General features: G+C 37.6%; 1 protein-coding gene across 1 annotated transcript in view; it reads left to right on the top strand.

Moving 5' to 3' along the window:
* The window catches only part of LOC124361663, a 126,342-nt gene that overhangs the window by 87,514 nt on the left and 24,946 nt on the right, over nt 1-13,882 (top strand). Inside the window, exons 3-4 of the mRNA XM_046815628.1 lie at nt 12,059-12,175; nt 12,519-12,611. Coding sequence (XP_046671584.1) covers nt 12,059-12,175; nt 12,519-12,611 — 210 coding nt within the window. The remainder of the gene's footprint in view (nt 1-12,058; nt 12,176-12,518; nt 12,612-13,882) is intronic.

Genomic DNA, 13,882 nt, shown 5'->3' on the forward strand with positions numbered 1-13,882 from the left:
AAAACGTTACATTAAAATAGTTCCATCGGATATGTGCCACATTGTGACGTCAAGATCAGCTGCCCAGACAGTGTTGGAAGCCCATAGCAGTTACCATTCGGATTCAGCCTAGGACGTTCTGGGCCAGTGGCAATGTTGATAGCGACAAATGGGCAAGGCGCAGGTGATCAGACAGTGTTGGAAGCCCATAGCAGTTACCATTCAGATTCAGCCTAGGACGTTCTGGGCCAGTGGCAATGTTGATAGCGACAAATGGGCAAGGCGCAGGTGATCAGACAGTGTTGGAAGCCCATAGCAGTTACCATTCAGATTCAGCCTAGGACGTTCTGGGCCAGTGGCAATGTTGATAGCGACAAATGGGCAAGGCGCAGGTGATCAGACAGCACCGCTCGCTGCGCTGCGTATTTATTTATAGCTATTGTATTAGTGGGGGGCAGAGTTGGCAAGCCTGACCCGTGTCGTTTCTTGGACTGCGTAGATCATGAGTAATGCATTGCTTTACCGTGGATCCTACTCGGGAATTAAGATTCCTCTTCTGTTTTCTGCTTGCAAACTGGAGGCTTTCCTATCAGAGATCAATGTACAATACGAAAGTGCAGTGCAGTGCTAATGTTTAACACTATTTCCGTCTATGTTGGGCACCCACGATGTCGTATATACTTGTATAAAGTATGAGATATGACGGGTCACTCAGTGTATTTCCCTCGACCTATGTTGAACCCGTTTTTCAGTGTAGGCAGTTTCCTCCAAATCTGAGAATATATAATACAGTACTGCGAGATACGGAAACTGCATGTTTTATTGTGCGCGTACCTGAAAGTGAACGCATTGCTGTATATGTTATGTGTAACCCTCAATGGTCAGTGCGGGTGGATAAGGGTGTTGCATAATTTAAAACACGCTGATCCACACTGATTTCACACTGGCGCTATTCGCTGAAAGGGTAGGGAAACTAATATTTGCTCGGCAATGGACGGCTACTCCCTGATTTGGTTCGGATCGAAAGCCTCCCCCCTCCCACTACCCCACCCACACCCCTCTTTCCGTGTTAGTTGTGACATTTTGCCTAACGGGTTATTTTGTAATGTCCTATATCTCCGTGTAGAATCGCTTTTTTTATTTTTCAAATTGTAATTCAAATTCTTCAATACGATAACAGACGTCATTCTAAAAAGATTTGAGAACGTTCCTTGGAATTGAAAGTATCGTATTTGATCATGTTAGTTTCATCGTATTGACGTACGGGGTAAAATTGAATATAACGAGAGAAAAATTAAATTTGTTATAGTTAGTCTGAAGTTTGAGTTGATATAATAAGTCATACGAAAAAATTATTGTACATTTGATAGGAACAAATTATAGATTTAAAAATGCTAACACTGTCCTTCGAATATTTCTACCTGTTTATATATATTTATTGGTTGTAACTAAAAAAATGTGATTATTGCGTTATATTATTTATATGCGAGGAGAAATCGACGCTAAATGCATAATAATTACATAATATAAATTTGCTTGTTGCTTTTCTATAAAAATACTTCCTTAATTACAACCTATTAAGGACAGGTCCTTCGTAAAATCCGTAAGATTCGTTGTCCATCCGTTTGTCCACCTGTGCACTCTGTGGATGAAAGGTCCTGGACACTTAAACACGGTATATAGGTTCCTCTTCGCCCTAGGAAGAATGATCAGAGAGCAGTCCAGTAGCGATCGTGTTTTCGTTACATTTTGGTGGGTCCTTCGGTACTTCGTTGTGTGGACTGAATTCAGATGTTCTTCTGGGTCGCATTCAAATATCTACAAGAGCGCCTTATTACGAGTTCCTGAAGAATACGGTTGACTTGAGCGGATACACTGGGCTTTGTTTTTCTGTTGGTTGACATAACAGAAGAGTGGTGTCAAACTTCACCTTGAAGAGCGCGCAACTGTGCGGGGGTCGCGTGAGGTGTGACAGAGGCGAGATCGACAGACTGACAAATGACACCTCGTCAGCCGGGAATAGCGCTGTCACAGCAGTAGTCTTTGGTTAGTGGGAGGGCGGGGGATGGCGCACAGCCAGAGTCTGTCTGTACCAACAATAAACCATTAACAGATGTCGTAGTTATCCCAGTTCGATGAACACGTCAGTCGGTTCGTCGACCACGGTAAACTCGCACAATGGCCCACTGTCCGGGGCATAGTTGTCCGCGGGGCACTCGTAAATCTCCATACAGCCGCTCTGTGTGGTGAGGTATCAATGAGCAAGTAGTTCATTGAATCGATTCACAATAAACCCTTAAATGTGTCGGCTGTTATACACGCCTTTCATGTCTTTATTATACACGGGCGTGGAGTAATGCCACCTCTAGCTGTTGGTACGGGAAAGTAAAGTGCTGATGAACCTCTACTTTAAAAATCTCGCAAACATTACTACGTTCGCGGATTGGACCAAAAGAACATATGAGCAAGAAAAATACGCTATTTATTATGTTTAAAACCATATAGAAAATTAGAAAATGCTCCGAAGTTATTGTTTATCACAACTTAAGGGTAAAGCGAAGATTTGTATATTTCAATAGTCAGTGTGTAGATGTACAGTAATAGCAGTTTTAAAACGGATATGGAGCAGATCTGAGTTGCCTGAATTAGCCTTATCAAAGCGGTTCTACTCGTATCTCAAGAGTGGTCGATTTATCATTGTTATAAAACTCTCAAAACATTATTAGTTAACAACACAAGTTAGCGAGAGCTCTTCCCTCGTGTTAATTAGAATTAAAGAGCCCATTGTGATCCTGTCAACACCGCTTGTCCCGCTAAATTGAGTGTAAGGCAATTATTATTTATTTAAGTCCGCATCTCCCAATTATGAGGAGTTAGAAAAATCGGAGAGGCAGATGTTGTACGATAATTGGCGATCAGTTACCTGCGTGTTCCGTGAGACAGAGGCCAGGAGTTGACGGCAGAGACGTACCTGCCAGCCAACAGCAGGACAATGGCTTTTGAAAGATCGCAATTGGCCGTGTTGTTGTCGGGGGCTCCCCTTTAACTCTTGACGTCAATTGTGGGCTTTATCTGTCCCGAGGCCGCGGAACCAGGTGAAAATGAGGTCGTGCTGTAAGGAGTGAGGCCGCCCTTCGCGTAGCGTGCCAGCGTAGACAGACAGACAGCCGTTGGTCACTTTAAGATAACAATACGTGTACAATAAATAGATTCGTCGCCCTTCAAATTACCTTATAAAATTTGGGAATTCGTTTTATTCCTCAATTCTCACTGAAATCACCTATACGAGTATACGAGTATAAGTCGCGCACGGGCTTGATAATTCGCGAATGAATACAGGTACAGCTATAAAACTTGCCACATCATTACTGCACCTATACATAAACTTTTTCAAGTAATTACAATTTTATGTCAGGGAAATGGCAAGGAGTCAGAAGGTAATCTTTAATGAGAGCATAGGTCGAGTAGTACATCAAATTAAAGATCTTTATTAGTAGAGTACAATGCTCCAAATCTGACCTCAAAAGGTTCACTCTTTAAAGTTTTAAACATTTACAATGTAGGCCCTGTTCTAGATAATTTTTTATATTTTTATATTAGCTCAAATTAAAAGTTAGTAAATGAATAATGAACTTTTAAGGTAGTTACTGACTCTTCACGTCTAATGGAGGATGGTCTACAAGGAGTTCGGAAAAAGAAAATAACGTAAGCATAGCTTAAGATGATTTCATTGATGAGATCATTTTAAAGTGTAATGTAAGACGTATATCAAGTAAAGACCGGACTAAAAATAAAAATTTTCTATTGCAATAACCGATACAAGGATTTCCTTTTTCATCTCTGCTAAACATCCCTTTTGTAATCATGTACTACCCGTCCGCAATGTACTCGTATATCTACTGTATCGAGAAACCTACCTTCTTCGTTTTAACGATAACCTCCATATTTCAACCCCCCTTTTAGGCGCCATTTTTCAACCAAGATAAATTCAAACGTTAATTACAACAGATTTTAGTGTTTAAGACATTGATAGTTGTAATGAAGGACATACTTTGATATTTGAATGTTTTATGAGTTTGAAATATCCTTAATTGAACTCGTATTTTAAAACAATGTGCTGAAAAGTGGCCTGTAAGTTTTCCAAATAAAGTAAATGTTATAATTATGCAAATATTAATCGGAAAATAAATATTTTATTCATAGTAACATATTTTTAGAAAAAGTATTTCTTTGGTAACATGTCATAAAAATTTGAATTTGCTTAAATTTTTAACGAGGTAACAGTAAAAACACTGTACAATCGTACAACTTTGACATTTTGGACCACATTGTATACAAACAAGCGAAATAAGTTAAACACTTTTTCAAAATTATCAGGAATACCTTCGAATACCATTCGAAACTTCCATACCATTCAAAAATGACCCCTACTTTCACCTCCCATTGTACCATTTTTGAGTAATTTTGACCGTTAAAAATTATTTTCCAGAATTATTTGGGATCAAAATTTGGGGGTTTTTGTTAAAATGAAGAAGGTTGATTTCCTGGTTCAGCCTTCATACATCGCGGACAGTTCTGCCTCACCCTGTATTGTATGTACAACTCGTCCGTTGTTCTGGATGCTTACAACATTGTCAGTAGTATCTATTTGTATTTAAGGTACTTAGGCTATTTTACATTAAAAGTGGTAATTTGGGAACTACGGACTTAAATTACGGTACTAGAAGTATAGACCAGAGAATGTTTCGACTACCAAAAGTCAATAAATCAATACTAAAGCAGTCTTTTATGTACAATGGGCCGAAACTATTTAATAAATTACCATATGAGTTGAAAATTGCCGTTAACGATAAGTTTTTTTATAGGAAATTAAAAGAATTTTTACTGACAATAGAGGATTGTTTGTTCTTTTTCAAATAAAATTACTTGTACAAATAAAGACTGAATAAAAAAAATAAAATAAAAACCATGCAAATAAACGAGGATTAATTTTAAGTTTGTTTGTAATGTAATGTAATCTATTATATTATTATTATTTTATTATTGAATTTGAATTATTTTTGTGTACAAAGTGTATTTTAATTTCATTTAAACTGCTAACCAAGTTTTATTTTTATTTCATGCAGTTCATTTTCAACAGAGAAACTTATTTTTATGATATATAAAGGAAAAGTAGTGTGTAAATAAATAAAACTATTTTAGAGTAAAAGGTACAAGTTGTATTTCAGGAAGATTTTAGTTCAGTTTTATATTTAGTTCTGAGTTTAAGTTGGTAGTGTTTTATAGATCAATAGTAGTGATAAGACTTATGTGGACGCCACAGAGAGCAGCCCGGCTGAAACAATTGAACTTTTATCTGGACGCAGATAAGATACTTGTAATTTAAGTACTCGCACTGGCCACACTACTTGTAAAAGTGGTCAGTCTTTCCAAAGATTGTATTTTGTTAATGACTGTACATATTTGCTGTTGGAAATAAATCCAATTCTTCAATTCTTCTTCTAGTATCGTCAGCGTTTGTCTGTTATTCTTGACTGCCACCGTGTGTGTAGTATTATTGATTAGCGCGGAGTCTCGTTGTCATGGTTAGTTTAGAGTTCACATTCCGGTTACAAGCTTTGGAATATCTCAGTTATAGACAGTCGGAGTAAACTTATTTTAGATGGTAGTTTGGTAGTTCAAATTTGTTGTCGTTCAGTCGGTACAATAATATAAGCACAAGGGCTGAAGGTGCCGCTCGATATTTTACAACCACCCCATCCCACTTTCGTTTCTTTTTAATCAAAAATATTATATTTTAATAACATGCTGTAATAATTTATGAAGTTAAAAGCCTTGACGATAGCTTGCCTGAATAAATTGGCGGGACCAGTAAAGTTCTAGTGTAAAAACATCTTGAACAACAACAATTACTTTTGTACTGCTTACTCCCATAAATTACATATTGTAAGAGAAGTGACCATCGAGCTTCTTATTGTGAAACACATTTCTATTGATAAATATTTGTATCGTTGTTTTGTATTGGTAGGTACTGTTTCTTGTCTATAGAAACTACATTTTTTGTGTGAAATTATAATATGTCACTATTGGTAACTACGGACCACACTCTCTTTTTTACAGTCGATTACAAGAACTGTCTTTAGAAATGACTCTGTTTGATTTCTGGAGCAGACAGGATTATTTCTCCGCGTTTTAACAGAGCACACATTAACTGAATGTGATAAAAAAAATATGATAAACATTATAAAACAGCTAAGTGATATATGTTATATGGGAAAAATGTAAGCTCTTGTTGAAGTATTCATTTTTGTTTTAAGTGGGTTTTATTCTAATTGTAAAAGAACAGAGATATCTCAGAGGCAAATATGAGTGCTGTAAGCGTGCAAAGGTTTTTAATACCATAAAGAGGCAATGTGCTTTGAACTGAGTGGTTTGTTTGTAAACAGGAATTTTTGTTAATTAAAAGAGAAATACCTCCACATGCACATGGGAGCTATCAATAACTTGATGACACGTTTTTGTTATCTCACTGTCAAAAATAAATTATATATAAATGTGATTTGATGTGTTTAAAAAAAATAAGTCCAGTGTTTTTTGCACGTACAGGTTTAATGAAATGTTATAATTATGAAATTGTTTCAACGTGAAAACTAAAAACTGTTGTTATATTTTATTATTTTTAAATTCGTGTAACTTTATTCATTAAAAACAGTATTTAAAATAAATCCATTATTTACAGCCCGCTCCTCGACGGTCGCGAGTGTAGTTCCATATATCCAATGTTAATTTTACACGATCCATTGACGCATCTAAATAGGATAACTTGAAGAAACAAAAAATATTTTCAAGCTTATGTACGTGATAAAGGAATCCAGTGATCAACATAGTACGTAATATATTTTAATTTACTCATCCTACAATGAGAACGGTATAATTTTTTGTAATAGTAAAACCAGTTTCTGTGTTGGATATTGGTCACATAAATATAGTTGGCAATGTTTTGAAGATATTTTATTCAATACGGAGATTACTAGATGGGAAAATTCTATGTTTACCCTCTTTTCGTTTGGAAAGGAAAGGCAATGTAGAGGAATATTCAAACAAAACTCTCCAGCAAAGTAATAAAAGTCTTCGATAAAACTTATTTGAAAAACAGCCGTCTTTAAAAGAAGTTGGTGGGATAACTCCTATATATATGAATGGCATTCTACTGAAAGTAGGAAGCTGAAAGTTATCAGCTTTGCTAACAGATAAATATGACAGGAAAGGACTTATTTTGAAGTCGTACAAAGAATTGATTGTTACGTGTTTATTATACTTAACATAATTTAAAAAACAACCAATAACATAAATTCTTGTGATTGTAAGGTGAAGCACAATCTTAGAATACAAAAGTTGTGAAATATTGCGAGTACCATATACAAATAATAAACATGCGTAGGAACACAATAAGGAGTTCTTTGAAACATATAACAGGTATTAGAAATTAGTACCTCAACAACGCAATCCTAGAAATGCAAAAGTGTCTGAAATGTCGTAAGTACCATGTACAAATAATAAACATGCGCACGGAAACAATAAAGAGTTCCGGGAAACGAAGGCTACAACTGGTATTAGGAACTAATAACTAAACATGTCGGGTCCACATGTTTGCATCATTTGCTACGCACGCATAGAAACTCATTTTGGTACAGAGCTGTTGACTTGTGAAGTGTTCCAGTAATTTAATTGCTTTGGGCAATTTTTCCGTAACCTAACCGGGATGAGTACGAATTCAATCTCCTTTCTGTAAATAATAACGAATCGTTAGGTGCGTTTTGTGATACGGTCTGGTTCATAGCATTACTTTTAAAATCGTAGCGTGAACGAGTTTATGGCGTCTAACTATAACAATCAGAAGACTTACTCCTGAATTGAGTGAGTGTCAAAATGTATGAATAAATGAGAGTTCGGTGTGACATATGTATCAACATTATTAGATACTTGACGTTTGCTATAGAAATTTACTTTTTGGCTCCGCAATAAATATTTGACTATTGACTATAATATATTTTTTGGTTAAGTAAACACGCGAAATATTTCTTTGAAATTAGGTTTAATTTGGGTCTAGGTATCCTGCTTCTAATTTTCTGCCTTCTCTTCTCCATCCGATAATTGAAGAAGTAGAACTGTTTACAATCCTACCTTTTCCTCTTCCTCATGTAACACTTCAGAAAGTAGAACCGTGAATAAACCTTGATTGAATGCTCTAGAATCAAGGTAACAAGTTAGGCAAAGTTCTTTTTTTCCTGTCGTTGCAACAAGGTCAGGATGAGTTTGCGATTTGAAACCATTTTAAAAGTCTATCGCAACAGGGGATTTGTGATGGTATTATCGCGTGAAGTATTTTATGGCAGTGTTAAAGCAAGTCACAGTGAGTGACTAGGCCGCGAGTCATGGGGCCCGAGCCCGGGCCCAATTATCGCCAAGGCCGGACAGCGCAGCGCTAGAGCGTGCTAGCGTGTTCCATTATTGCGCAACTGGACCAATTTGCCCTGACCGGAAGTTCTTGTTCGAGCACTCGGCGTTTCCGTCAACAATTAATTTTCGCATGCACCTGCGAATGGAAGGTGAGGTAGGACAAATTTTTCACGCTTTTTGCAATGCACATTGATTGTCCAGATGAATAAGGAAAAGATTTCCAATGGTGTATTTCTTTGAAAGATGACTTTGGCATAAACTTTAATGTTTTTATGAATCCACTTATCAACATCTTTGAAAGGATCAATTACACTCAAATAACTTTTTAAAATTAATAGGGAGCTCAATTTCTTTATTTCATTTCCTCTTAGAGATGCTCAATATTTGTAAAGCTGATTGTCAAATGTTATGTATTGTATTCTACGTTTTCATTCGTGCAACGACATCTGAACATTAGTAAACCTGAAATGGTAAAGTGAAAAGGAAAATGGATGACTCGTATCATCTGCATTCAAACCTCTTCTTCTTCTATTGAGTAGATGCAGATATCTAGTCGATTTCAAGTAATTCATGGTGTAGAAAATAAAAAAAAAAACAACATTTGTTTAAGATCTTTACAATTAAAAATAAAATTCAATGGTATTTAAATTATTGAGATGTAACTCATCTGTTGACATGAAAATCTAACAGGGAAACTGGAGGATTGGTGAATATGATCTTTTTGTGTGTTTTAAAAATAGTTTGAGCTAAGTGTTATAATAATTGCAACTCCAGAACATGAAAGCTTTAGGAAATGTTTTGAGTAAATCGAAGCGGTTGCCACATCACACGTTCAGTCGGCCGGGAAATGGGACGAGGCGAACAGTCTAACAAACGGCTCAATTATCTGCGAATAGAGCTTTGCCGGCCCGCGGTCGTTGTTCTGCCAAACCCGTGCGGTTCGGCTGTAACCGGTCATGTACGAGCATTGTGGTGTAGTAGACTGACTGACTGGTCCGCTACTATCCGGATGGGTCTACTCAGACACTTAGCTCGGTATCGAACCAACACTCAGTAGCCTGGTCGTGACTCACACCCTTGCACCGTGCAGACATAACACTACGTCGCGGCGTCGTGGGCAATGCATGGTTTAGAACTGGGATCAAACGTGGTTCACTGATTCTGACGCAATGACTGATGCGCTACTAACCGTATGGGTCTACTCAGACACTCTAGCTCGGTATCGAACCAACACTCAGTAGCCTGGTCGTGACTCACACCCTTGCACCGTGCAGACATAACACTACACGTCGTATCGTGTCGTCGTGGGCAATGCGTGGTTTAGAACTGGGATCAAACGTGGTTCACTGATTCTGACGCAATGACTGATCCGCTACTAACCGCATGGGTCCACTCAGACACTCTAGCTCGGTATCGAACCAACACTCAGTAACCTTATCGTGACTCACGCCCTTGCACCGTCCAGACATAACACTACGTCGCGGCGTCGTGGGCAATGCATGGTTTAGAATTGGGATCAAACGTGGTTTACTGATTCTGACGCAATGACTGATGCGCTACTTACCGCATGGGTCTACTCAGACACTCTAGCTCGGTATCGAACCAACACTCAGTAGCCTGGTCGTGACTCACACCCTTGCACCGTGCAGACATAACACTACACTTTGTATCGTGTCGTCGTGGGCAATAAGTGGTTTAGAACTGGGATCAAACGTGGTTCACTGATACTGACGCAATGACTGATCCGTTACTATCTAGATGGCTATTGGTCGGTTCCGGGAAGTAGTCCCTGTGACCTTGGCCGCTGGAGGAAAATTAGAGTCCGACTGCTGCTATATGGCGTTGTGACTGGACAACTCTGGTTACGAGCCTGACAACTGAACTATGCAGAACCGCAAGGACCAAGATATGCTCGCTGTTGTATCTCGCGGCGATTGGTCGGTTCCGGGAAGTGGTCCCTGTGACCTTGGCCGCTGGAGGAAAATTAGAGTCCTAGTGCTGCGCGGTTGAGTCGTGACTGGATAACTCTGGTTGTTGAAATATTTGCAAACGATTATATTGAGGTATGTCTCATAAGATTTGTTGATCACTTTCTTACGTTTTTGGAAAGATCAACCGACTAGATCTGTAAGCTTAGTATCTTCGTGGTGAATTCTTGAGATTAATGTTCGGCAAAATGATAACATGGTGTTCTAAATTTAGAATTGATCAATGTGTTTGTCTCCAAAGCAAACGGCGAAAATATTCTTTAGGTAATTAGGTATTGAGGTCTTCCAATATCTAATTTTAATGAGTTGGGATTAAAGGACTTTCGTACTTTGAGCGTAAGTAACTACGAGTTAAGATCGGTTTTGTTCCGTGGGAGTATCGGACCGGAAGGCGTTTTCTCTACCATTAAATTGTGTCAAATCGTATATTATTACAGAGTTTTAACGCTATTCACCATTTTAGATGTGAGTTTCAACCTTAGTGGTGTATTATCTAAACCACACTACGGTTCAGACACTGGCCAGTCGTGGTCCTTGTTGGAGAATGTGGAGCGACAGCGGCACGTACGGTGGTGTCACACATGTAACTTAATTTGTGATAAATTAGTACTGCCGGGCCGGCGACGCCACCGGTTAGCGAGGAGATGGTAATGACAGGTTACTACAGGGCCGTACACTTGCTGTCTAGGTAGGGGGAAGGGTGACCGCTACGGTCTGTGCATGGTTTGGGGGATCTAGTTTGGACGGTGTTGCATCGATCTGTAACAGATATCTTCACACAACTTTTATTCCTTATATTATTTTGATTGTTAAAGTGTGTAGAAAATGAATACCCACCATACATGAATTATCATACGAGTGCTGATCCACTTTCAATTTGATATTTCAACTTTGGCGATTCTATGGATACAGTATGGGTATTTTTTTCACTTTCTGCAATACACTTTCTGTGTTCCTATATCTATTTAAAATGTATAAAAAATCATTTCTCCTACAATTACAGTTTATTCTGACCTATATGTGTTGTATAGTTATACCTTACTATTTCAGACTTTTAGTTTATATAATTTTTGTATTTTAATAAATGAAAATTTCACTGGTAGGATGGTTCTTTACGAAATCCTGGTAGGTATCCTTTCAAACTTTCCATCGTCAATTACAAACTTAAAACAATGAATTTCAACATTTATTACAATGTGTGATGTACATATCAAATATATCAAAGCAGACCATAAAATTTAAAGGTCCATAAAAAATCCATTGGATAAAATATGAGTATAAAAATTCAGAGGTATAATGATAAAATAATAAATAATTTACGTTATCAAATGCAAATAATAAATTTGATATATTGGACTAGATTGCAAAATGTATTTCACCTTAGGCTCATGCAACTTCCGTGAAATAAAACTCGAACTAAAACTCGAACGTTCAGAGGTAATGAGATATATTTTTGGAATCGAAAGTGCGGTATTGAAAGCGAAATACGAGATCAAAGGATGTATTTACACAGGAATGCATTACTGGATTTATATTACATAATATTTTTTACTTAATGTAATGCCGGCTCTACATGTGGTAAGAGTTACCGAGTGATATAAGTGTAAAGTATATGTATCTGTTTGTTGCAGACGAGTACACGAAAATAACGACGCCGAGACAAGACGTGCTGTTCAAGAAGGGTTACTTTGGGCGCAAGCGAACTCCCAACCCCTCTCCCTCGGATACTCAAGAGGCCCACAGCGGGGGTGAGTATACATTGTACAACACTTTTCCTGTTTCTTAGCAAATTATGCTTTTAACACGTAGATATAATCAGACTTCATCTGAATATTATGAAAAATATTAGATGTATGTTTTTCAGAGCACTTGATTTTCTACATAATAATTTGGATGGGTTAATTTGGCAGTTAAATTAGTAAACAAACTAATGGTGGGTGGGCGAGTGTATTTTTAACAAAAGTTAATTTGGAAATGAAGAGTTGGGGAAAGTAGAACTATATTTTCTCAGGTGAAAAGATTAAAGAAGAATAACATGTTCTATGTCAGTAATATATAAATACACTTGACTAATTGTGTATTGGGTTTCAGATTCAGTGGAAAGTGAGTCCTACGTGAGTGAGGACCCTCAGTATGTGTACCCGACTGGTTACATGGACCCCACAGGAGTCTACTACGTCAATGGTACAGTGTTTTCTGGGCTAAATACACTTAAACCTCAAATATATAAATCTCTAAAGATTAGTAAAAATTTGTTTAATTTAAAAGTTGGGTATGGTGGGTTTTGCATTATTGATGCTAAAAGCATTTCTTCTCAAAAAATGATTGCATTGTATTTTCAAAATCTCTTTATTTTGTCCTCTTGGTGAGCTATAAAATATATTTTTTGGGTTTCAGACATGCATAAAATTATGATTTTAAGACAGTAGTTCAAAAGCAGTTTGTTTTAGTTAAGCCAGATTTTCAGAAATGTTCACTAAAGTTTATTCAATTGAAGGGTGTATTCAAACAACTATTAAAAATGATTCTGATGAAGTGACAGACCCACAGAAGTGCTACATGTGAGTGTTTCAAGCAATCCATACTTCCACAACACTTGCAGACCACCGACTGCTATTAAGGCTATGTTCCATTGAAATCAAAATCACTTTATTGTCGTATAAATCTCAAGATCATTGACGAAGTCATAAATACAGCACATTCTGGTAGCCAAGTCCAACATAGATAGTTAAAAGTTAAAAGTTTCAACACAGTTACATCAACAATATCAGCATTAATGCACTTAATGTAATTTAATAATAATTTACATTATTTGGCAATGCAAAGAACTATACAGTAAATGTAATGTTGTGAAGAGTCACAGAAGTGGTAGATGTGAGTGTTGCAAGCAATCCACACTCCCACTACACTTGCAGACCACCGACTGCTATTAAGGCTATGTTCCATTGATAGTTGTAAAGAGTCACAGAAGAGCTAGATGTGAGTGTTACAAGCAATCCATACTCCCACTACACTTGCAGACCACCGACTGCTATTAAGGCTATGTTCCATTGATAGTTGTGAAAAGTCACAGAAGTGCTAGATGTGAGTGTTGCAAGCAATCCATACTCCCACTACACTTGCACACCACCGACTGCTATTAAGGCTATGTTCCATTGATAGTTGTGAAAACTCACAGAAGTGCTAGATGTGAGTGTTGCAAGCAATCCATACTCCCACTACACTTGCAGACCACCGACTGCTATTAAGGCTATGTTCCATTGATAGTTGTGAAAGACTCACAGAAATGCTAGATGTGAGTGTTGCTAGCAATCCTTACTCCCACTACACTTGCAGACCACCGACTGCTATTAAGGCTATGTTCCATTGATAGTTGTGAAGAACTCACAGAAGTGCTAGATGTGAGTGTTGCAAGCAATCCTTACTCCCACTACACTTGCAGACCACCGACTGCT

Source organism: Homalodisca vitripennis, chromosome 1 (assembly GCF_021130785.1).
Source record: "Homalodisca vitripennis isolate AUS2020 chromosome 1, UT_GWSS_2.1, whole genome shotgun sequence".
NCBI lineage: Eukaryota > Metazoa > Arthropoda > Insecta > Hemiptera > Cicadellidae > Homalodisca > Homalodisca vitripennis.